The 23,729-nt window shown below is 55.5% G+C and overlaps 3 protein-coding genes and 1 pseudogene across 4 annotated transcripts; 2 read left to right on the top strand and 2 right to left on the bottom strand.

The window, feature by feature from the left end:
• Window positions 1-346: 346 nt before the first annotated feature.
• Window positions 347-2,132, top strand: LOC144727288 (leucine-rich repeat transmembrane neuronal protein 3 pseudogene; annotated as a pseudogene).
• A 4,550-nt stretch (window positions 2,133-6,682) lies between these two features.
• On the bottom strand, window positions 6,683-12,747 carry LOC144727291 (nucleophosmin-like). Its single transcript, XM_078606018.1, has 11 exons — window positions 12,552-12,747; window positions 11,774-11,859; window positions 10,936-11,055; window positions 10,307-10,400; window positions 9,320-9,435; window positions 9,149-9,177; window positions 8,944-8,980; window positions 8,130-8,189; window positions 7,743-7,832; window positions 7,472-7,546; window positions 6,683-6,912 (listed from the first exon to the last, which is right to left on the bottom strand). The coding sequence occupies exons 1-11, from the start codon at window positions 12,583-12,585 to the stop codon at window positions 6,865-6,867; spliced, it is 789 nt and encodes a 262-aa protein (XP_078462144.1). The 5' UTR covers window positions 12,586-12,747; the 3' UTR covers window positions 6,683-6,864.
• A 56-nt stretch (window positions 12,748-12,803) lies between these two features.
• On the top strand, window positions 12,804-18,633 carry LOC144727290 (glia maturation factor beta-like). Its single transcript, XM_078606017.1, has 7 exons — window positions 12,804-12,999; window positions 15,787-15,883; window positions 16,710-16,759; window positions 16,886-16,938; window positions 17,538-17,617; window positions 17,903-17,976; window positions 18,160-18,633. Exons 1-7 carry the CDS (start codon window positions 12,997-12,999, stop codon window positions 18,229-18,231), a joined length of 429 nt encoding a protein of 142 aa, XP_078462143.1. The 5' UTR covers window positions 12,804-12,996; the 3' UTR covers window positions 18,232-18,633.
• A 429-nt stretch (window positions 18,634-19,062) lies between these two features.
• On the bottom strand, window positions 19,063-23,581 carry LOC144727289 (protein cornichon homolog 1). 2 transcript variants are annotated; one of them, XM_078606016.1, is made up of 5 exons: window positions 23,419-23,581; window positions 22,330-22,398; window positions 21,170-21,282; window positions 20,441-20,584; window positions 19,063-20,202 (listed from the first exon to the last, which is right to left on the bottom strand). In XM_078606016.1, exons 1-5 carry the CDS (start codon window positions 23,497-23,499, stop codon window positions 20,175-20,177), a joined length of 435 nt encoding a protein of 144 aa, XP_078462142.1. In that variant the 5' UTR covers window positions 23,500-23,581; the 3' UTR covers window positions 19,063-20,174. The 2 variants fall into 2 exon arrangements, with proteins under 2 accessions (XP_078462142.1, XP_078462141.1); XM_078606015.1 differs by lacking the exon at window positions 23,419-23,581 and adding an exon at window positions 22,756-23,168 and having other exon boundaries at window positions 19,973-20,202.
• Window positions 23,582-23,729: the final 148 nt, after the last annotated feature.

Here is a 23,729-nt window from a genome sequence, read left to right as displayed (position 1 = left end):
TTGTCACAATCTGTCACCCCACACTTCACGGACTCGTGCCATTGCTTCACCGGACGCCTCCTGGCCCTGCCCCGTGCAACGGTGTCACCAACCCCACCACGTGGTCTCTGGAGAATTTAACCACTTGTTTTGGTTTCCATGTCGAGCGATCCATCGGGACGAGGATGCTGTGCAGACCTCGGAGCTGTCCCAGGTCTATCCTGTGCAGAGCAGTTCCTCGGCGTGGTACTCGGGGACCTGCCTCGTGGTGACATTCGTGTAGCTTAGGAAGGAGGCCTCTTATGGTCGGTGAACGCTTGGCAACTTCCGCTTTGACGTGGATCCGATGCAACTGCCGTGCAGGGCCCTCGGGGGGCAGTGAGGCGAGCAAGGGAGGGGCAGCCATGGGCCCGAGCTGGAGCCGCTGAGGGCCTCCGCCATGGGGCGCGGCACGGGGCCGCCCCTGTGGCTGGGCGCGCTGCTGGGTGCCGCGCTCTGCACTTCGGCGCGGGGCCCCGCGCGCCCTGCGTGCCCGCCAGGGTGCCGCTGCGACGGCCGCATCGTCTACTGCGAGTCACTGGGTCTGAGCGACCTCCCCGCCGACGCGTCCCCGCGGGCGCACGGCCTCTCGCTGCGCTACAACGCCCTGCGCGAGCTGGGAGACGGGGCCTTCGCGCGGTTCCGCCACCTCACCTGGCTCTACCTGGACCACAATCACGTGGGGCCCGTGGCCGCCGACGCCTTCCGTGGGATCCGCAAGCTCAAAGAGCTGATCCTGACCTCCAACCGCGTGTCGCGCCTCTCCAACTCCACCTTCTCGGTCGTGCCCAACCTGCGCAACTTGGACCTCTCCTACAACCGGCTGCGGCGCCTGGAGCCGCGCCTCTTCGGCGCCCTGCGGAAGCTGCAGACCCTGCACCTGCGCGCCAATGCCCTGCGCGCTCTACCGCCGCTGCTCTTCCGCGACTGTCGCAGCCTCGAGTTCCTGGACCTGGGCCACAACCGCCTGCGCAGCGTGTCGCGCCGCACGTTCGCGGGCCTCCCGCGCCTGGCCGAGCTGCATCTGGAGAATAACCGGCTGGTGCGCCTCAACCTGGCGCTCTTCTCGCGGCTGCTGGGCCTGCAGATGCTGTACGCGCAGTGGAACCGCGTGGCCGAGGTGATCCGCGGAGAGCCGCCCTGGGTGTGGAGCAGCCTGCGCAAGCTCGACCTGGCCGGAAACGAGCTCGTCGCGCTGAGCGCCGACACGCTGGCCGGGGTGCCCAACCTGCAGACCCTGCACCTGGACTCGAACCGCCTGCGCGTCCTTGGCGGCGAGGCTCTCGCCACCCTGCGCTCCCTGCGCACGATCACGGCCGCGGGGAACCGCTGGGAGTGTGAGCGGCCGCTGTGTCCCCTGGCCGAGTGGCTTTGGGAGACGCGGGGCCAATGGGAGGGCTCCGTGAAGTGCACGTCCCCGCAGCAGCTGGAGGGCACGACCGTGCTGGACGCCATGCACGGCCGCGCCGTGTGCAGTGCGCGGCCCGAGCCGCCCGCGCCGCCCGCGCCGCCGCGGCCTCGCGCTCCACCCGCGGCCCCGGAAGGAGGGGGGGCCGAGAGCAACCGCTCCGTGCTGCGGGCGCCCCCTCAGCCCCCTCCGCCACCGGAGCCCCCGGTGCCCCCGGCGGCTCCGAGCGCCACCCCCGGCTCGGAGGCCGACATGGAGCGGCTGCCCCTCCACAAGGTGGTGACCGGCTGCGCCGCGCTGCTTCTCTCCGTGGGCCTCATCCTGCTCGTCACGTACGCGTCGTGGCGCCGCTACCCCGACACGCTGCGCAGGCTGCAGGAGGCGCAGGTCCGCGGCCCCGAGCGGGCCGGCTGGGCCCGCGCGGGGCTGGTGGCCGGCCTCGGGAGCAGCCTGCGCGGCAGCGTCGTGGCCGCCGAGCCGCCCGGTATCCCCATGGAGTACTACGTGGACTTCAAGCTGCCCGGGGAGGCCGCGGCGGCCGAGCGGGCCCGCCTCGTGTTGCCCAACGGCCTCGCCGCGCCCCACGGTCTCGGAGCCGACTCCCGGCAGTGCGAGGTGTGAGGGGCGAGGGGGTGGAGGTGATCCGTGGAGGTGATGTGTGAAGCCAAGGGGTGGTACGGTGTGCGGTGAGGGCGACGGGTGAGGAGTGGAGCTGAGGGGCGGTGTGAGGGGAGAGGTGTAAGGGAGAGAGGTGCGAGATGGGGTGGGAGGTGAGGAGCAGGTTCAGTACTCTGCTGATGCGAGGGGGGTGAAGTGTCAGGGGAGCGGCAGGGTCAGGGTGATGGCTCCTGTCCCCCACTACCACCACCACCACGCTGCCTGCTCCACGATACACCGCTCACTGACACCACCACCACACATCACAGCCGCTACTCGCCACCCTCGCCGTGCCGTTACGCACCGCTCGACACCGCCACCACCGCCACCACCACCTTGCCACCCTCCAACAGTGACGACCGCACCACGCGCCCTCTGCACGTCTCCCACTCCGCGCTCGCCGCGGGGCCACCTCCTCTCATGCCGAGTGACTTTCTACGGTCGACCCCCCCCCCCCCCCCCCGCCGGATTGAGGGGGTCTCTGTCCCACGGCGGTGTCCACTACTGAGCCATACGTCTCGTGCAGTTCCAACAACCAGTGAGTGCCACGTGTGCGCCATGCAAGTCGCTGGGGGTACAGCGGTGTGTGTGGGTGTGTATGGAGGGGGGGGGGGGGTGCACCGAGCCTGGCACAAGCATCGTGATTACGTCACCGCCATTTAGTGGCCGACCGCGGTTGTTGGAGCTATAAGAGTTTGTGTATACGTGGGGGGGGGGGGGGGGGGGGTATAGGGGCCTGTGTGTATATGGGGGGGGGGGGATATAGGGGCCTGCGTGTATGTGGGGGGGGGTATAGGGGTCTGTGTGTATGTGGGGGGGGGGGATATAGGGGTCTGTGTGTATGTGGGGGGGGGGGGTATAGGGGCCTGTGTGTATGTGGGGGGGGGGGGGGGGTATAGGGGCCTGTGTGTATGTGGGTGGGGGGGGGTATAGGGGCCTGTGTGTATGTGAGTGGAGGGGGGGTATAGGGGCCTGTGTGTATGTGGGGGGGGGGGGTATAGGGGCCTGTGTGTATGTGGGGGGGGGTATAGGGGTCTGTGTGTATGGGTGGAGGGGGGTATAGGGTTTGTGTGTATGTGGGTGGAGGGGGGGTATAAGGGTCTGTGTGTATGTGGGTGGAGGGGGGGTGTAGGGGCCTGTGTGTGGGGGGGGTATAGGGGTCTGTCTGTATGTGAGTGGAGGGGGGGGTATAGGGGCCTGTGTGTATGTGGGTGTAGACCTCACGTTATCTTCCTGCTCGTTATCGGAATGCGACCCTCACCCGTAACGGGGCGCGTGTGAGGGGACCCCCTCCAGGGAGCGGTGAGGGGCCCCGTAGTCCTGCCCCCCCCCTTGTGCATTTGCCTCGTTTAACCGAAGTGCATCCTCGCTGTCTGAATCCCCCTTAAATAAATGGCGCGCTCTGCCTGGGTCACCGTGTCCCGTCTCCTTACGAGCCCCGCCATTCGGGTTGCAGGAGGCGACCAGACCCCAGACCGGGTCTCGAACCCTAACACCAAAGTCCGGGTTGGCTTGGGAGAGTGGTGTCTGTGATCTTGGTGTGGGTGGTCACTGGAGAGGGGTCGGGAGGTTGCGGAGTGGCCCAGTGTAGATCGGTGAGACGTTGGAGGAGCTATGGCCGTGAGTGGACAGCGTGGTTATGGTGGCGAGGGTAAGCTTCAATTTAATGGACCAATCTACGCATCGTGATATGCGTGGTGTTGATAGCGTTTGTGGGAGGATCAGGTGTGGTGGTTGCAGACTCCAGGATTCAGTTTTCTACTCGTCCTAAACAGCCTCGGCACCATACTCGACCAGAATACCGTTTGATCGCCACGTGCAAAATCTAGTCGGGTCCTGCAATTTTTATATCGGCGCTCTACGACACATTCGGTCACTATTGAGTCGTGACATAGCCAACACGGTGGCATGTAGCATGGTATCGACAAGGCTCTTTTATTGCAACTCTCTACTTACGGGAAGTCTGGCAAAACAACACCAGCAAACCTGCATCGTGGACACTATTATTTGGCATCTTCAACGGGTACTGCAAGATCCGACCATGTCAGTCCGGTGCTCGTTGAGCCTGCATTGGCTTCAGGTTGCTGAACGAATACATTGTAAGGTCGCACTCATTACACACCAAGTGCTTACCACAAATTAACCTTGCTGATCTCGTCAAGGACTATAAACCATCGCTCAACTCCGGTCACCTTGCAGCAGCTTTTGGCCAACCATCAAACAGACGGTCACTGCATCGCGTGTTTTCAGATGCGTGTCTGTGGCCGTCTGGAACGCCCTCCCTTCTCATATTCGGAAGCCACTGGAGCTATGCACTTTTAAATCTAGATTGAAAACTCTACTTTAGAGCTGCTTTTTGTGTGCGAAAGATGGTCAACATACATGCATACATTGTGATATTAGTGTTTGTGCTATTGGTGGTGGTGCTATAGAGATGATGGCGTCGGGCTGGCTAACATGGTAACTCAGAAAAAATATCTCATTTAATATTCTGGGTCAATGGTAAACTGGAGTAGGTGACACGCGGCTCGTAACCAAGGCCATAGTGAGTGGCATACTGGACGTGGTGTGCCAGGTGCGGAGGTCCGTGGATTGTCAACCCGGAGAGGCTGGCCGGCTGGAACGCAAGCCGGGATAGCGACTCACGAGGTGTCGCCACGTGGGGATTTCCGAGCGTGGAGGCGGCGGTGCAGTGCGGGATCCTCGTTCCCGACCGCGCTGGGAGCGATCCTGGCTCTGGTGCCCGCACACGGTTCGGAACAACTCATTTGGCGACAAATCTACGGCCGGCGATGTGAGCGTGCCGAACACCCAGGTCTGAACACCACTTTCGCAGCCGGAACAAATTGTATTATTTAACAGGGGCTGTTTGAGGCTGTTACGTGAACAAGAGCCCAATCTGTCACTGCACAACTTGTTCAGAATTGAGGGGACGTGCCATGAAATATTAACTGCCACTTGCGCACGCCGTGTTCGCTGGCACATTCGGACGATGGAGAAACCTTCGTAAGGTCCCTCTATCGCCTCTCCCGCAGCGCCAGCGGTAAGCAGCGAGGAAACTGCTGAGCGATTCCATCCTTGCGTACGATAGCAGCCAAAATCTGTTCAGGAGCTGAGTGCCAATGTCGAGGTCTGCTATCCATGACGAGATGGCTTCAGCGGAGAAGTTTGTGTAATTTTGCTTAACCTCCAGACTACAGTAGGTCAAGGTATGGTCCATAGTTTGGGTTGCATGGCCACTCACACTGGTTTGTCTTTGATTTTCCATTAATGAAGATGTGGCACAAAGGCCAGTTGATGTTCCACCAGTGTGTTCGAGGATTGTCAATGCCAGGATGGTTGGTGCTCAAATGAGCCGTTTACTCGACGTCGGCGTTCACCATTCTTCCAGATCTGGGCGAGATTCTATTCCGGTGGCAGGGCGATTGCACAATGGGGATCAGGACCCGAGTAGACGGCGAGGTATACTGTTGAGATCTTGGTTGATGGGTAGGTGAGCGATGACGTTAGACGGAGGAATGTCAACGTTATACAGTGTGAAGTTTGGCATCCAGTCGCCAGTTCCTGTAGATTAATTTCAGAAATATTTCCATGGAATAACAATGGAGTATTTGATGTGCGCCATTCTTATCATGCACGGCCATCATGCAGGATGACAATTTCAATCTGCAGTAGCTTCAAATGAAGGGAAGATATTGCCATATAACCCCAATGGAGTTGTTTGGGGCAATTTTTTAAATATGTACGGAGAGGCCAACACAACGGCCTACTATTTTGAATGACATCACAGAATCTTTTATTGCCCACTGCAAAGCAGACGGCGCATTTTCTTAATACTTCCACAGCAATAACCAGGGTGGCCTCCCGCCAGATTTCAATCTGCAACGAGCTGAGCCATGTCATCTCTCCAGGTACGAGTGCGCTGCTGTCGAAATTGTCCACCACATTTGCACCGGTGAACAAAGGGGCTATCGGATGCTTGTAAGGTACAGGGAGTGGACAGTTCGCTCAAGCGCCTTGAGAGAATGTGGGCCTTGTACGAGCACCGCGAGCATTCCATTATTCGGTCCTGGCCAAAGGCTCTCGTTTGGACTCCAACGCACCAAACGTCGTTTGACAGAAGCAGTGTTCAACGTGGCCAGGCTGCTGCTCCCTGGCAAAGGCGTTTTAATGCAAAAACTTAAATTACTCAGGCGAGCACACCTCAGACCAATTATTGACGGAACCTGCTCAGCCACCCGCGTTCTGCATTCAGAGCGTGCCCTGACCGCCAGCGCCATCAGCCTTGCATGACATCCAATTACTCTCATCGCACACACCATTACCATCAAACACTTGTGTTTACCAGCACACCACGACAGTTGCATGTGCTTGCCAGCCATTTCCTCAGATCAGCAACTCACTGGCAGAGTTTGTGGGCTGGTTCATGGCAGTGCTGGAAGAACGACTGATCCGCAAAGCTGCAGCAACAGATTCTGGCATCCATGAAAGAACCCCCCCCCCACCTTTTCCTAGCCCAGCTCATAGGCCCCAGCTAATAGCACCATCCACACTGGAAGCTGACACCACTGCCCAACATAGAACAGCAAAATGTAAATGTTTATTCACAAAAATGTTTATTCACAAAAATGTTTTGAAAAGCGCACAGATTATGGTGTGGAGCTTGCATGTTTCATAAAATTGGTTCTTGTCGGACGGATGGGTAACTGGCAGGTTGATGGCCGAGGAGCAAGGTGGCTCAAACAGCATTGGAACAGTAGTGGGTCCACTTGCTTGTCCTCCTATGCTGCTTTCAGGGTCTCGGTGAAGGCCCACAGCTCGCTCAGCACCTACAGGGGTCAAACATATGTTGGTCACTACCCCAAGAAGACTGATGGCACAGATGACCAAAGACCCAAAGGTTAACAGGACCTTCTAGACAACAGATTAAAGCTCCACTGAGAAAGTGAATGGTGTTGTGGTCGTTATTGTCTATTTGACCATGGAAAGCCAGGGAAATCAAGCACATCCAGCTCACAGCACTCTCTCCCCACCTCCCCAAGCTCCAGTGCCTGGAATTCTAATGCACCAAGAAATATTCTTAGTTCTTTCGGTAAGTCACTATATAGAAAATAAAATTAAGCAAAAAACCACGACGTTTCGATTGCAACACAAGTGGTCTTTATCAAGCCTGATGAATACGGCTTGTGTTGCTTTTATTTTAAATTGTAATTTATTTTTTACATTAAATTATTTTTTATCTACATGACTTTACCGAAAAAAGCAAGAATATGAATTCCTGCAGTCACCAAAGTAAAAAAGCACCAAGAAATGTTTTAACATGTGCTGCATCCTGCACTTAATTAACTCAATTTCAAAGTCCCCTTGAGGTCAGACTTGCACTCTCACCTTTGGATCCTCAACCTTGTAGCTGCTCTTGATGAAGTTGGAGAATTTTTCTTTGGTCTTGGGCAAATTCACCCCCTGAGGGTGACAAACAGCCAATTAGGACGGTATCAGCTGCCATCCAGCCCTGGGACACTTCTCCCCAAAACTGCTCGTTTGTGATTTAACGTCGAGATCAAATTATAACTTGACCTTATTAACCCCAGTGACGGTGCACACTCAGGAATGAAGGTGCAGAGCACACACAAATATTGGCTGCTTTTGCAAACGTTACCTTCTGGACCTTCTCCTGCAGTGTGGCCTTGATATCAGCAACTGGCAAGAGGCCCTTGGGGGTTTTGGGTTTGGCAGCAGAATCTGGAGTCTGGGAAAAAAACCCCAAACACACATTAGACACAGCACACAACACACACACCTACCACTACATGCGCCCAAGCATACATTACACAGCATTGAACACATACTTATACACTAGCAGCTATACACCCAAGATTAAATATGAAAGCACAGCTATTTACAACCCACTAGCACATACATTTACATCCACACGGCTACTTATAAAGAATGTAACACCTGCGCAGCCCCTAGACAACTATCTCCACACACACACCCAGCACCACATACACGCGGCTCCACACACGCAGCCTGCTGAGATACACACCTTGGTCTGGCTTGGGGTGGACGGAGTGCCCCCATTCTGTCCGGTCTTCGGCGCTGCCTTCTATAGAGAACCAGAAGCGCAACGCAGCTCAGCCTTGGCGGCCACACATGCACACAATCATACCCACACAAGGACACCCCCCCCCCCCAACCATGGCGACTATTGGGGCAAGTGTCGTTAGCCAGCACCCAATGAAGGCAAACGGTGCACAAGCGGCTGGTGTGGCTAGCCCCACACCCAGCCACCTTTGTCTCCCCAGCGGTTGACACCATACCAGGTACTTGCTTGAAGAGTCGACTTGGGGAGGCCCAGAACCACTTATATTATTCCTCACAGGTGTTTGCTTTGAGCAGGAATAAAACTCATCGCCAGGTTCGTAGTGCAATCATCACTGCACCACCACTCTGCACACTTATTCAAAGACCCCCAAATAAAGGATGAACAGACTGTTGACGCAGGTTCTGTTAGTGAGCACCTATAAAGACCATAACAGCACACCGGGGTGTGGGTCGTCAGCACCACGCCCAGCCACCTTTGTTTCCCCAGTGCAATGTTTTTACACATCACACAGGGTACTCATTTGCAACTGAGTCGACCTAGGGGAGACCCAGGACCAGTTCAGATAATCCTCACTGGTTTTTGCCACGAACAGAAATTGAACTCGGGTGGCCGGGGTTCACATCGCGGTGCGCAAACCTCTGCACTACCGCTCACCACACTAACACAGGTGCACAGATACACAGGTACACAGATACACAGGTACACAGTTACACAAGCGCACACAACACCAGCAATGCCTTCCCCTTGGCCTCACCTTGGTTGGCGTCACGGTCGCTAGTTTCTTGTCTTGCCTGGAAGAGAGGGAGAGAGAATCTAAGTGGCAACGCACGAGCAACTCTTTCTTCAGCAGCAACTCAAGGAGCAGTTGACCCTCGTTAGGGCACCCCCGCCGAGCCCCCCCATCACCCCTCCAAATTCCCAAAAACGTTGACCCAACAAGTGTAAGTTATGACACGTACCCTTCATTGTCAAGCACCTTCATCTTTTTCTGCAACGATAAAAATGCCCGGAGATATCAGCTGTGAGTTGTGCATAACAGTCGCCATAGAGTTATTTTCAGAGTAAACCATAACACAGGAATGATTTGAGGTGACAGGGGGGGTGCGGAAGAGTTGGGGGGGGGCTCATACCTGCGTGCCCCCCACGGGTGATGCCTCATTAACACGTTTCCTGGCCGGCACCACGGCCTGTTCCTCCTCCTCCTCCTCTTCGTCGCTCTCCATGTCAGAGAACATTTCCTCCGAGGCTGCACACACGAGGGAGGAGACGTTCGGTTCAAGGCCAGTACCATTCAGCACCACAAGGGAATAGTGGGGGACTGTGGACCCCCACAAACATGATGTTGAGGGGGTGCAACGAGTGACTTGTTTCACCCACAGCGTAATTTCTTAGAAAAACGATTCCTGGTGGCTAGTAAACTGGCATAGGTGACAACGACGGTCACTGCATCGCGTGTTCATGCACTTCGGCCGTCTGGATATTAGGAAGCCACTGGAGCCATGCACTTTTAAATCTAAATCGTAATTAATTTTTTTAGAACTGCTGGTTGTGGTTAGTTGTCCTTCCCCCACACCTCCAATTAGTACGGTTGGCTATATATGGTGCGAAAGACGTTCAACATACATACATACATGTGACTCGCTGCCAAAGCTATGGCGAGGGGTATACTGGATGCGGTGTGCCGCGTGAGGAAGTAGTTTCCGGGTCGCTGGCCTAGACAGTCCCAGCTGAAATTTCAAGAACAACTCCCCGTGGAGAGGCGGCTAGGAGCCAAATGGTCTCAATGTGAATACGGAGGAGCGGCGGTGGTGCTGTTGACAGGGTTGTATTAACGTGCAGGACATGTGAGCGTCTGCTCGTTAAGAGGCAGCCAATTCACATTACGCGTGGCCCAAGCTGGGGTCCATGTTGCTCACGAGTTAAACCAGGCTGCCTCGAGCCCCAAAGCCCTCAGCTCTAGCTCCACAAAGCCACTTACTTAACGCCTGCAGCTTCACCACCCTCACCCCACCATACGCAACCCTTTTAGGATGTGGACCCGAGAGAAAAGACACCCCCCTGTGGCAGGACTCGTGTGCGACGAGGACCCCTGTGGGCCCTTGCGCAGGGATACTCACTGAGCACGTGCTGGCCACAGATGTGCACGGGGCCCGTGCCTGCCGTCAGGCGGAGGACCACGGGGGGGGCCAGCTCGAGCCCCGCGAGGGACAGCTGCACCGCACCACACACACATCAGCAACTCGTCAACGTCGCAACACCATGTCATAATCATCATAATTACCAATATGACAAAGCACATTCTCACAACCCACAACACATCACACGCAGCACGACATCATCACCATCCTTACTTCACCAACACCACAATACCAACACCATCACCAGGGTCACAGCATCAAACATCACCAACATCATCATCATTACATACGTCACCACAAATAATCATGCACATCCCACACAATCACCATCTCACCACATCATCAAACACATCACAATGCATTGAACACCCCACTGAAACATCAGTGTTTGTCGGCGATCACAGGAATACATTGCCTCACCATAGCTATCACCACACTAGCACTACAATAATACATCACCTCACCATATCTATGACCACACCACAAGACATCACATCACCACCATGACTATGACCAAACCAGCACCACAGGAATACATAATCTCAACACCATCACTATGACCACACCAGCAACACAATATCACATCACCGCCGTGGAGAAGCCCGTACCGAGGCCTGCACGGAGGGCTTGAGCGTGGCCACGGGCACCGTCGTCATCTTCCCCGAGTGGTCCAGCGCCACCAGGCTTACCGAGTGGAACTCGTCAGGAGCCCCTGCCCCCAGGCATACCTGAGCAGCAGGGTGGGTGGGGAGGAGGCACGCATGCGATGAGACTGCGCCCCGCTGGGGTCGCTGAGCAGTGATTGTGCGCGTGGTTGCCGTCATCACCCCCCACAGCATAACGGTTGTGCGAAATAATTACCCAAAAATATCGGCTTTAGAAAAAAAATATTTTGTGATAAAAATGTACGAGCTCTATTAGTCAGTTTGTGAATTCGCGTTATTTAGCACGACAATATACATGTTTTCATGAATCGGTAGACCCCTCGAGTGTCTCGGAGCAATTCTAGATTTGAAGCTTTCGTGACTGCAAGGATTCACTCTTAGGTTTTTTTCGGTAAAGTCACGTAGGGGAAATTAAATAAAAAAGAAATAATTCGGATTCTATAAATAAAATCATAAATCACGACGTTTCGGAGGCAACACAAGTCTCCGTCATCAGGTAGGACCGTCACAGCTGAATTTACCGTATTAAGTGAGTATTATTTCTATTATTTATATTATTTACTATTACCTACATGACTTTACCGAAAAAACTAAGAGTATGTCTCGGCGCAACCTCAGCTTTAGCCAGATGTCGACTCGACATGTCGACTCGACATCTGGCTCAAGCAAAAAAAAAAAGCTTCAGAGCTCATGAGATTTCTCCAGGTTAAATTAAAGTTTCTGGCCAAGTTCGCTTCGGTCGAGCGGTGCCTCCGGCGGGCGGCGTGGGTGCGCGCCGCACCGTGTGCAGCAGCAGGTTATGCTCCACATTCGGGTCCTCCTCCTCCTCGAACGAGAACTCCTTTTTTGCCGCCGTCAGCTCGCAGCCTGTGGGAACACGGTGGTGGGGGGGCACATAGCGTGGCTCAGTCACGGCGCTCCGGACAGCACCGAAGGGCGCGGAGCTACGAGGGATCCGGGGTGAGGGGAGGAGAAAGCGGCAGGGCCCACGAGGTGGGGGGACCACGAGGTGGGGAGAGACCCTGGAGGAACTCAAGACTGGGATTCACGGAGGGACTCGGGAAAGAAGACGTGGAGGGACCCGAGGGTGGGGTGGGTGGGGGGCGGACACGAGCGGGACTTAAAGGGGGGCCAGGGTGGAGAACCGAGGTTGGGGGGCACTAGGGGGATCCGGGAGGTGGGGAACACGGCACAGGATGGGGGGGGACCCCCAAAGCGCATGCCGGGGGGCAGCCAAGTGGGAACTTAAAGAGAACCCCCAGGGCCAAGACCACGTGCGCAGCAGCCGCCTCAGATTTCGGGTTTGTTACCCCACCAAGTCCTGGTTAAAGCAAAACATAAATCCACGCCCGACCGCCTTTGTCTTCCGAGTGTCGATTTTTATACAGCGCACCCAAACACAGTACTACTCAATTGAGTCCGAGTGGACCGAGGTAGTCAAGTACGACACGATCGCAGCCCCAAAAAATAGTCGGATTAGGGGGGGTGGGTGCCCCCAAATTCGGGCGGCCCCTCCTGTCCGTGCTAACGCAGCCTCGGGCCCGGGGGAAGGTACTCACCGAAGAGAAAACTCAAGTGCTTGGCGTCTGCCATCGTGAATCCCGGGTTGCTGAGGAGAACACGTGCGGAGCAGCTGCAGGGGAAGCGGCGACCACGTGTAAGAGACTCCCGGCTTGCAGCGCGGCGCCTTCCGGACAGCCCCGGCGAGGGGCGGGACCTCCGCAAACCCTCCCCGGAAGTTAGGGGGCGGGCCCCGGATTGCTGACGTCACTCGCCACGCGCGCTGACGTCACCCGTATTTTGTAGGCGGCGCGCGCAACTTCGAGTCGTGGTTTACGCCTCGTGACCGCGCGCTGATTGGCCCCGGTGGCTTTTTCGAGAGCAGCCAATCAAAGGAGGTGCGCGCCTTCGGGGATCCCGGGCTGATCCGCCGCGCATGCGCAGGAGGGGAATGAGGAGTGTGGAGGAAGCGGCGGCGGAGGCGGCAACGGCGCGAAACTCGTGATGGTGAGGGGGGGGCACAGGGGAAAGGGGAGCACAGGGGAAAGGGGGGCACAGGGGAAAGGGGGGCACAGGGGAAAGGGGGGCACAGGGGAAAGGGGGGCACAGGGGAAAGGGGGGCACAGGGGAAAGGGGGGGCACATGGGAAAGGGGGGACACAGGGGAGGGGGGGACACAGGGGAGGGGGGGACACAGGGGAGGGGGGGACACAGGGGAGGGGGGGACACAGGGGAGGGGGGGACACGCGGGGGGAGGGACACATGGGAGGGGGGACACAAGGGAGGGGACAGGCACAGGGGAGGGGGGGCACAGGGGAGGGGGGCACAGGGGAGGGGGGGCACAGGGGAGGGGGGGCACAGGGGAGGGGGGGGTACAGGGGAGGGGGGGTACAGGGGAGGGGGGGGTACAGGGGAGGGGGGGGTACAGGGGAGGGGGGGGTACAGGGGAGGGGGGGGTACAGGGGAGGGGGGGGTACAGGGGAGGGGGGGTACAGGGGAGGGGGGGTACAGGGGAGGGGGGGCACAGGGGAGGGGGGGCACAGGGGAGGGGGGGCACAGGGGAGGGGGGGGCACAGGGGAGGGGGGTGCACAGGGGAGGGGGGGGTACAGGGGAGGGGGGTACAGGGGAGGGGGGGCACAGGGGAGGGGGGCGCACAGGGGAGAGGGGCGCACAGGGGAGGGGGGGGCGCACAGGGGAGGGGGTGGGGCACAGGGGAGGGGGGGCACAGGGGAGGGGGGGCACAGGGGAGGGGGGGGCACAGGGGAGGGGGGGCACAGTGGAGGGGGGCACAGGGGAGGGTGGGGGCACAGGGGAGGGGGGGCACAGGGGAGGGGGGGCACAGGGGAGGGGGAGCACAGGGGAGGGGGGGCACAGGGGAGGGGGGGCACAGGGGAGGGGGAGCACAGGGGAGGGGGGGTACAGGGGAGGGGGGGCACAGGGGAGGGGGGGCACAGGGGAGGGGGGGGCACAGGGGAGGGTGGGGGCACAGGGGAGGGGGAGTACAGGGGAGGGGGGCACAGGGAAGGGGGGGGCACAGGCGAGGGGGTGCTGATTGTTTGGTTAATGCCTCGCCCCGGGGAGGCTCGGGATGGAGTAGTTACGGGCACCCGTGGAGCGAGGTGGGTCGAAGAGAGAATGAGGTGGGGGGAGTGCAGGGAGCTAGGTAGAGAGTGGTGGCTACGGTTGCGCGGACGCCCTAATTGTGTTTACTTACGTAGCGCACGCTACAGGATGATGAACACTGACCCTAACGGGATGACCACCCACGATGACCCAAGAGTGGCCATCTTGGCCACCGGTCGCCGCCGCCCCACTGGGTGGAGGTGAGCGGTGTTCAATCAGCCGTGCGTGATGATCGGTAGGAGGGAGGCGTCATCTGTGATCAAGAGTCCGCGAAGTGGTCACGCGACACGCGGCTTTGCTCACGGGGCGACTGAGCGGGTTGTACATCAACATCACCCCTGGTGCACTTGGCTGGTGACTGGGGAGACAAAGGCGGCTGAGCGTGGGGTGTTGGCCATACACCCTACCGCCCCCCGTGCGCCGTTCCGCCCTTCATAGATGCTCGCGAACAACACTTGCCCAACAGCCTGAACATGCAATACTTGTGATATTTGCGTATATTTGTATACGTGTGTGGAAAGCTGTCAGTGTGGGATGTGTGTGTAAAGGAGAGCCGACACAAGGTCGCAGGGGGTTCGTCTTTTAATCCTTTTCTCCCATCAACACCTGTCCCCAGCCGTCCCAATCTCGTTTCCGCTAAAGGCCCCTTCTTCCCGCCCGTTCTCCCCTTATATCTCCTTGATTACCCCTCCCACTAACCCTCTTATTGGTGGGAATCCTTCCCCTGACACCCCTACATGTGTATAAATGTATGCGGTCTAGGTGTGTGTTGCCTGTAAGTGTACGGTGGCTAGTAAAAATGGCACAAGTGAAAACTATGAAAAAATTGCACAACAAATAACCACCGGCGGTTAGGGTCAGTGTTCATCACATCTTTCATTCAGATGTGTACATGTACGTACGGTATGTTTAACCTATTTCGCACAGTACGTATCCAACGGCGCTAACTGTTCGTACAATACTTATCTGTTAATACAGTCCTGTTTTATGTTGCCATATTTTACAGTTTTTTTTTATCTCAGTAAGTTCGCTGAATTGTCGACGAATTGTCCCCACAGTCTGTATAACGGTTGTTACGGTGTGTACCTTGTATGTATACATGGCATGGTAGGGAGCACGGCATCTCCCAGTCATTTCACAACACCCCTGGATCTGTCCCGTGACCTATCAGCAGCGAGCCTTTATCACGTCACATGATAGCCTTAAAGTAAAGTGCACCTAGCCTGGCACACGTGCGGTGGTCACGGAACCATCACTGAAAGGCGAATTCCGGCTATAGACATCTGTGTATTTGTATGCATTGCAGGATGTCCACGTGCTTTCTACGTAGTGGGGAAAGATAGTGTCGTGATTAGCACGCTACGCTGTAAATCCAGCGACCCGAGTTCGATTCCCGTTCACGGTCAACATCGGTGACGAATATCTGAACCGGTCCTGGGTGTCCCCTAGGTCAACTAAGCCTTAAAATGATGAATGGTACAATGTGTAAACATTGCCACAAAAGCATCTGGGCATGGTGTTGGCCACCCGCTGACCTCATGCCGGCCTTCATATGTGTTCGCGAACAGCACTTTCCCCAAGTCTGTTAAAGGCTATACAGGAATATTTGTATCTTTTTATGGTATAGATGTGCGTGACTGTAAATGTGTGTATGTGTGTGTGTGTGTCCAGGCAGAATCCCTGGTTGTCTGCGATGTGGACCCTGAGCTGGAGGGAAAAATCCAGAAATTCCGTTTTCGCAAGGAAACCACCAATGGCGCCATCATCAGTACGTGCCTCGCCCATCCAGCTCCTCCCTGTCCGAGCGGCACTCTGTCTGGCTGCTTTACTGTCAATCGAGTCTGTCTCACTGCATATCCTTTGTCTTTCTGTCTGCACATGTATCTTTCTGACTGCCTCTTAATTTGTCTGTTTGTCTCACTTTCTACAATTTTGTCATCTGCTCAAGTCTGCTATCATTCCAATGGAGAGGGTGTTAGTGTTAGGATTGTTGGGGAAACACCTGTGAAGGGGGTCTTCTTGTCCTGCTTCCCTGTGTTAGGCTGGGAGTGCTGCTGGCTGGAGGGAATGCCACTGGCTGGGTGGTGGTGGTAAATCGGCTGAACAATAACCTGTTCGCGCGCCAGTCCGCGTGGCGGTGATGCATGTTTGCGATAACGCGGTGGTCGGATGATGGAGCGTGGCGAGCAGTTGTGAAGGGATGGCCGCCGGGGGCTGTTAGACTCTAACGCCGTCACCACGACAGCAAATCCATTGACAAACGAGCGCAGTCAAGCGAGGTCATTAGTGGCTGGCCACCCCCTCCCACCATCTCCACCCCCTCCCCCACCACCCAAGGATCTCACGAGACCCCCGCCTGACCCCACATCCATCGGACCCCACACAGCCTCGCTCCGTATGTCGGTTACCGCTCACGGCGGCGGCAATGAGATATCGTCGCTGTCTTAACCCTCATTAGCGGTGTGAGTGGATATCTGTGTTGATTATTGAGTAGGTGATAACGAGATGTCTCGATTCTTTACTGAGTCGATGGATAATAACGAGGTGTGTTGATTCGTGAGTGGATGATGACGACGTGTGTTGCTTTGTTCCAGTGAAGATTGACAAGGAGCGGAGGCTGGTGGTGCTGGATGAGGAGCATGAGGTGAGCGACACGGCCCGCACTGTGTCCCCACACCCCTCTCCATCCCTGTAATTGCAATTTGATGCCTCGACGGGTTATCACTGGGAGGGGGGGTTTACAGCCTCTCCTCTGCTGCACTGTCTGCAGGACATCACACCCGAAGACCTGAGGGAGGAGTTGCCAGAGCGGCAACCTCGATATCCTTCCAGGGCAAAGCCTTACAGACTGCTGGGTCACGTGCTGTTAGTGAGCACCTAAGGAGGCCAGTATGACCTGCATGGGGGTGATGTGGCCAGCACCAGGCCAGTTCGCCTCTGCCTCCCTTGTGCAGATGTTTACACGTCGCACGAGAGTGTTTAAGCCTGCCCCAAGCTAAGGGAGGCATAAGCATGGTTCTGATATAATTTGCCACCTGTGTTAACTGTGGCCAGTTCCATGTTCTTAGCGCAGTGCGCGAACCACTGCATCACAACTCTCAGCAGGACACGTTCACACACCTGCTCTCCCACACCCACTAATGTTCATTCGCAATCACCAATATTCTCTCATAAACACACACACCCAGTCTCCCATTCTTGCACATTTCCACGCACTCACACACCCACCTACACTCTCACACATCCACTGACCTACACACACCCCCACTCTATGACCCACACTTGTTCACTCACCCATACTATCTCATACACCCACTCGCTCGTTCACTCAGTGGTGCAGGACTGCTGCTAATGGGAACCCCGGTTTCATTTCGCTGGTGACACTGACGGACGAGTCATCCTTGACTGCGTCGCGACACATACCTTCTCTACAGCTACAAGTATCAGCACGATGACGGGCGTGTGTCTTACCCACTCTGCTTCATCTTCATCAGCCCCCAAGGTGAGCATGGCAGGCCCCACGCAGCCACATACACAGAGAACACAGCTCAACACACCACCACACAGCGGAACAGACCATACAGTGGGACACGTGCCACACACCACCACATACTGCACAGCATACACGGAGTGGAACACCCCAAAACACACTTAACTAAGTAGAACATACTTCACTAACACCCTCACACAGCTGAACACATTCTGTAAACCACCACCACCACATACTAGCACATCGTCATACACCCCACTGCACACTACATGTCTGTGTTGCCATGGGTGTGTGCAGGGTGCAACCCAGAGCAGCAGATGATGTACGCTGGCAGCAAGAACAAGCTCGTGCAGACATCAAAGCTCTCCAAGGTATTAATTCTAGATTTGAAGCTTTCGTGACTGCAAGGATTCATACTCTTAGGTTTTTTCGGTAAAGTCACGTAGGTATCTTCCCAGAGGGGCCCTCGGTGGAGGGTTTGGGCCCCAGAAGAAAGTTGGACCATGTCTATTAGTGATATGAAAGATATAACATGCTTGTGTGTGTGTGCACAGGTCTTTGAGATCCGTAACACGGAGGAGCTGACAGAGGAGTGGCTCCGGGAGAAATTGTGCTTCTTCCGCTGACCAAGAGGGGAGATGGGTGGGAGAGCAGGGCCCAGTGGCCCCTCCCAGAGGTCTCGTGCTGGGCCCCATCATTCCCCCTTCCGCACCAGCCGCTGTCCATTGTCTAACTTGCTGCACGTTTTCTAACTTTTTACCCTTAAGGGACCAAAAGCTTTACGGGTAATCAAGCCATTAGCGAGCGCCATTCTCGCCGCTTGGCGAGGAATGGAGTCCGTGCTAGCGCTGCCTGGGTCATGTTCGGCCGGGGCTGAAGGTCGCCGGCATGGCCATTTGATTTCTCCTGGGCCGACTGATGCACGCGAAGGCAGCTTCTTAACGCTTTCCCCGAGCCCATTTTGTATTCATGATAGGGAGCAAAACCCACCACTGGCTTTTCTCACTGGAATAAATGTTGCAGGGAAACTAATTTGTGGGCTGCTTTGGTCTGAGATTAAATGAGAAATGTTCACGAGGTGCGAATGAGCTGTTGTGTACTATTCTCTTGTGTGCTTGTGCAGTGAATTGCCATTGGGCAGTATTTTCATCTCGCCACTAGGCGCAGATTAGTAATGGGCCCAGGGCCCATTTTGGATGCCACTCGCTACCAACGTTAGGCACGTTCCTGTAAATTTCACAAATCGCACCAGATCACATTTTTTATTCTTTCGCCAAGCTAAAATAACTCTTGACAAATCCCAAGAGTAGCGGGAGAAACATCCCAAGCTGTATTGCGTGGCTGCCTCATGCGTGTGCTTGTTCCTCCACTGGAGATGGAGGCTGGTGTTGAGCAGGTGCAGCTCTGGCCAACTTGCGGTGGACTGTGCATCATGGCATGAGAACAAGACTACGCAGCATATTAAACTGTGTTTTATTGGCATGCAATTGTACACATTTACTCAAAAACAAGAATTGAAATCGTTGGGGTCAAAGCACACGTAAGTCGTCGGGGAAACGCACACTCTTAACCAACAAACACAGTGCCTCCCCAGGTAAACCTCTGTAACCTCACAGAGCAAATTGCATCAGACAGGGGGGGGGCTGCCGCCATGCAGAGTTTGATCCCTGCGCTCAGTTCAGCACCTCGTGGCTGCCCTGACCACAGCCAGCAGATTTCACCACCCCCTGCCTGTGCTGTGGGGAGGTGGTTACATAACCGACACATTTGTGATTTTTTTTTTTTGCACAACTGATTGGCTGACGATTAAAACAATAACTCCAAACGGGGGTCTCAGTCCAAGCGCTCTTAGTAAACCAATTCACACAGCATACTGTCCCCCCAGCCCTCACACAGGTTCTGTGCAGCCACTCCGATTCAACGTTCATGAGCATTAGGTGCGGTACGGTTAGAGCTCCCCGTGGCTTCATTGGAGGAGTCCCGATGCCGCTACTGCTGAAGTATCACCTCTCCTTACCTGCCCTGCCCCGCCACACCCACCCCCTCCTCCCACCTTGAAGTTAACACCAGAGGCCGTGTCATCATCTGATTAGGGTCCATCACTGTGGTGGGGGCGGGGGTGACTGAGGAGGCCGATCATTGGTGTGAACTACATCGGGCTCTAGCCTCACTGGCAGCTTCTAATTAAACTTGACAAACAATCTGCTTTGTGTTTGTACATTAATGAGCATTCCTTCACGAACGGGTTTGCGTAAAAGGTAAAACGTAAATGGCCTCTGGACAACGGAGTGGGGATCGGCACAGTCTGCGGAATGTGACGCCAGGCTGCGGGAGTGGCGGGTGGTACAAGTGTGTGCATGTGAAGTGTTTTATCCACGTGAATGTGCTGTATCTGTGGAAGTGCGCACGCGGAATGCACGTGTCATTTGTGCACATGTGAGGATGTGTATGCACGCGAAGTGTGTGTACAGGTTAGGCACATGTAGGCAGTCTGCATGCTTTTGCTGTAGTGAGTGCACCCTGTGCTGGATCTCTTGAGGCCAGGCTGGGCGTGGAGCTGTGCTCCATGCTAGTAGCTCACCAGCACGTAGATCATGCTGCAAATGGAGCACACAAGGGTGGTAACTCGCACCAACCGCACAACACAAGGCACACCCCCCCACTCCATCAAAACACCATACCAACCACATAGCTCTTCAGCAACATGCCCAAATGAACCACACACCTCAGCAACCACAAACCCTCAGCAACCACAACCTACCACAGGAACTGCACACAAATTGCAACCTTCACGACACTAGGTGTGGAGCCCCTGCGGAGGGGCGGTGACTGCACCTGTATAGGTAGTAGAAGAAGGACAGCAGGTAGAAGGCGAGCTTGCACCAGCCTTCCTTCTGGCAGTAGGCCAAGACATCGGCGTTCATGATGGTGGTGGGGTCATAGAGGCCAGGCACGCTCATCACCGGCCGATGCAGGTACCTGTCATCGGCAGCCATCAAACAGGAACCATCAGCCAACCACAACACCCACAGTGTTCATTAACATAAACGTATCGCAAGTGTTTGTTGCCACACTGATAAAGGTTGGTATCGTCATGACTATTGTTAGTGGTGAGAGTGAGGAGCGTTCCTGAGTGTTAGCATTGCCCGTGCCGTCAGTAGTGTTAAAGACAACATGAAAACAATGGGTTTGTAGACACCATGTGTTTTGGGGCTCTGTGGGCCCAGACTGACAGAAATTTGAATTTTTTTTTCTAAATAAACGGCTTCTTAACGTGATTGATGTGATCAGAGGCATAAAAGGAGGGGGGGGGGGGTACAGCATGTCCGTCACATGCATCATCATCGCGTTCTTCAAGCACATTGTAATAGGTCAAAGCAAAGCGTGTCAATACAGTGCTCTGATGATGTGCCTGACCTTGATTTTCAGTTTCGCATGAAGAAAACGCATTGTGTTTAACAACCCAGGTGCACATGTAGTAGAATAAGGGTTTTGTTTGGGTTGCATCTTTCACGGTGCTGGGAATTTGGGTTGAGACATGGAGACCCCAAGGGAGGTGCTCACCTCCAGATGTGGTAGGAGAAGAGGGGCACATTGAGCACCAGCGTGAGCCACTCGGTGGCGCACAGAAACATGACGCAGAAGAGCGCGTGGATGAAATACTCGGGCAGCACCAGCTGGGGCAGGGGCAGGGGGCGGTTGAGCACAAGCACCTCATTACGACACGTCGAGGCCCTCATCACCAGGGCTTCACAGTCTTGCATTCAAATCCATCCATGGCATTGTTCACCCTCGATACCTCTGCAACATTCGCCCCCATGTCCCAGCCGCTCCCTCCGCTCCGTGGACTCTGGTCTCCTTCGCTGCTCCATCATTGGTGGCCACTCGATTAGCCACTACGTGCCCACTCTTTAAAACTCCCTCCCCAGGCGACTCCCCCTGGTCCCTTCTCTCTGCTTTCAATTCTGCTAAAAATAACCTTCAACCACATGCCCTTCGACCCTTCATTGATTATTTTCTCTCCTTCTCTCGAGTGGCTTCCTTTCCTGTGCCTCCTGTTCCCTCCAGTTCCCCCCTCCTTTGTACTTTTGTGCTGAGACGTTTGTTACGTTACGACCACGTCATAAATGTTAGTTGTCACCGCGATCCCGACCTGCCCAAGCCTGCCTGCCATGATGGCCTCCAATTCGGACATCTCATCGGGCAGTGGAGCATTGCGAAACTCCGAAATTTCAACGAAGGTATTGAAGCAAGTCAACCGCACCTAAACCAAAGTAATTTCCAGTTTAACTAACCTGAACACAAACTTATAATATTCTTGGTTCTTTCGGTAAAGTCACGTAGAAGGGAAATAATAAAAATAAAACAATAAAATTCTCACGACGTTTCGATTGCAACACAAGCAATCGTCATCAGGTGTGAAAACCACAGCAAGAAAATTTGAAAAAGGTGGCGGTTTTTTAAAAAGCACATCGGTGCAAAAGACCGCCACCTTTTTCTAATTTTCTTGCTGTGGTTTTCACACCTGATGATTGCTTGTGTTAGAAATCAAAACGTCGTGAGAATGTTATTGTTTAATTGTTTTTATTTGATTATTTCCCTTCTACGTGCCTTTACCGAAAAGAACCAAGCATATGAATCCCTGCAGTCACGAAAGCTTTAAATCGAAACAAACGTATAAGTTGCTATTCATGTAGGCATGTGCAAGAGACAGTGTGTCTTACCGGATTGAGCGTGTTGCATTGGTCTATCGGGTTCTTGTAGTCGGTCTTGAGTTCATCGAAGGCGATGATCTGAGAAGAGAGCGGGAACGCATGTGACTGCCTCAACGGCATTAGTGCAATAGCACTACCGATGTGTAACTAGACGTATGAGTAGTTTCAGCACAGTTCATACAACTTACAAGTGTTGCTACAGTCTTCTGGCAATGTCAGTGAATGGCCGCTTTACCAGGTCAGAGAGAGATGGGAGTTCCAGACTTAACCCATTCATTAAGAAAGCCAGACTGAATCCCTATGTTCCTGTTTCTGTGTCCCTTTGTTCCAATGTCTCCTTTTTCTGTGTTCCCGTCCGTATCTTGTCTCCTTGTCCCAGTGTCTGTTTCCCCGTGTCCCAATGTCTCCTCCCCGTGTCCCCATGTCTCCTTGTACCTGCGTCCGTGGCCCCATATCTCCCTGTCTGTGTCTCCTCGTCCCTGTGTCTGTGTCTCCATTTTTCCTTGTCTCTGCATCCGTGTCGCCATGTCTCCTTGTACCTGCGTCCGTGTCCCCAGGTCGCCTTGTCCTAGTGTCCATGTCCCCATGTCCTAGTGTCCATGTCCCCATGTACCCTTGTCTGTGTCCCGTGTCCCCATGTCGCCTTGTCTCTATGTCCGTGTCCCCATGTCTCTACGTCCATGTCCTCATGTCTCCTTGTCGCCTTGTTTCTACGTCTGTGTCCCCTAATCCCCTTGTTTGTGTCCCCATATCCCCTTATCCCTGCGTCTCTCTGTCCCCATGTCCCCTTGTCTCTCTGTCCCCATGTCCCCGTGTCTGGGGGGCACCGCCGCCGCCTCTACATTCCCCAGACTGGACACGCATCGCGGCCTCCTCGCGGCTCGCCATTGGCCACAGCTGGCAGCTCCACCCAATCGCGTGCCGCCTACCGGTCACGTGCGCACTCTCAGCCAAACGCGGCGCCTATCCGCGCTAGGAAATCCGAGGCCCGGGCCCCGCGCAACCACGAAATGCCCACCGCGCGGGCCGAGGCCCCGGGACAAGCGGGCACGGGGCGCTGGCTCGGGGAGGGAGGCCGCGGAGTTTGGCGCCACTCACATGCCAGATTGCGAAGAAGATGAGCGCGGCCGTAAGCAGGAGGGCCAGCATGTAGCAGAAGGCGGCGAGCGTGAACGCCATCTTGACGGACGGGGCGCCAGCCGCGCATGCGCAGTTCCACTCCGCTGAGCCGGCAGCGCCTGCTTCCTCGACGGTCAGACAGAAGTCATCCGACAGGAGTCGCTCGCTCAGACAGAAGTCATCCGACAGGAGTCGCTCGATCAGACAGAAGTCGCTGGCTCAGACAGAAGTCATCCGACAGGAGTCGCTCGCTCAGACAGAAGTCGCTCGCTCAAACATAAGTCGCTCGC

The sequence above is a fragment of the Lampetra planeri genome, chromosome 25 (genome assembly GCF_965212315.1).
Source record: "Lampetra planeri chromosome 25, kcLamPlan1.2.h2, whole genome shotgun sequence".
Taxonomy (NCBI): Eukaryota; Metazoa; Chordata; class Hyperoartia; order Petromyzontiformes; family Petromyzontidae; genus Lampetra; species Lampetra planeri.
Note: the sequence above shows the minus strand (reverse complement) of the source record. Positions and strands in the feature narration are given on the sequence as shown.

Bases quoted from the DNA above. Each gene is read 5' to 3' on its own strand.
- LOC144727289 (XM_078606015.1), bottom strand. From the start codon at position 22,929: ATGGGGACATGGACACTAGGACATGGGGACATGGACACTAGGACAAGG. The intron at 22,399-22,755 runs GTACAAGGAGAC...CTCTCTTCTCAG, and splicing joins ATATGGGGCCACGGACGCAG to ATCATCGCCTTCGATGAACT. The intron at 20,585-21,169 runs GTGAGCACCTCC...TGCCGATGACAG, and splicing joins TTCTCCTACCACATCTGGAG to GTACCTGCATCGGCCGGTGA.
- LOC144727291 (XM_078606018.1), bottom strand. From the start codon at position 12,585: ATGGCAGACGCCAAGCACTTGAGTTTTCTCTTCG. The intron at 9,436-10,306 runs GTGAGTATCCCT...TCGTGTGTGCAG, and splicing joins CTGTGGCCAGCACGTGCTCA to CCTCGGAGGAAATGTTCTCT. The intron at 8,981-9,148 runs GTACGTGTCATA...CCTCTCTTCCAG, and splicing joins AAGGTGCTTGACAATGAAGG to GCAAGACAAGAAACTAGCGA.
- LOC144727290 (XM_078606017.1), top strand. The intron at 17,618-17,902 runs GTGAGCATGGCA...GGGTGTGTGCAG, and splicing joins CATCTTCATCAGCCCCCAAG to GGTGCAACCCAGAGCAGCAG. The intron at 17,977-18,159 runs GTATTAATTCTA...GTGTGTGCACAG, and splicing joins AGACATCAAAGCTCTCCAAG to GTCTTTGAGATCCGTAACAC.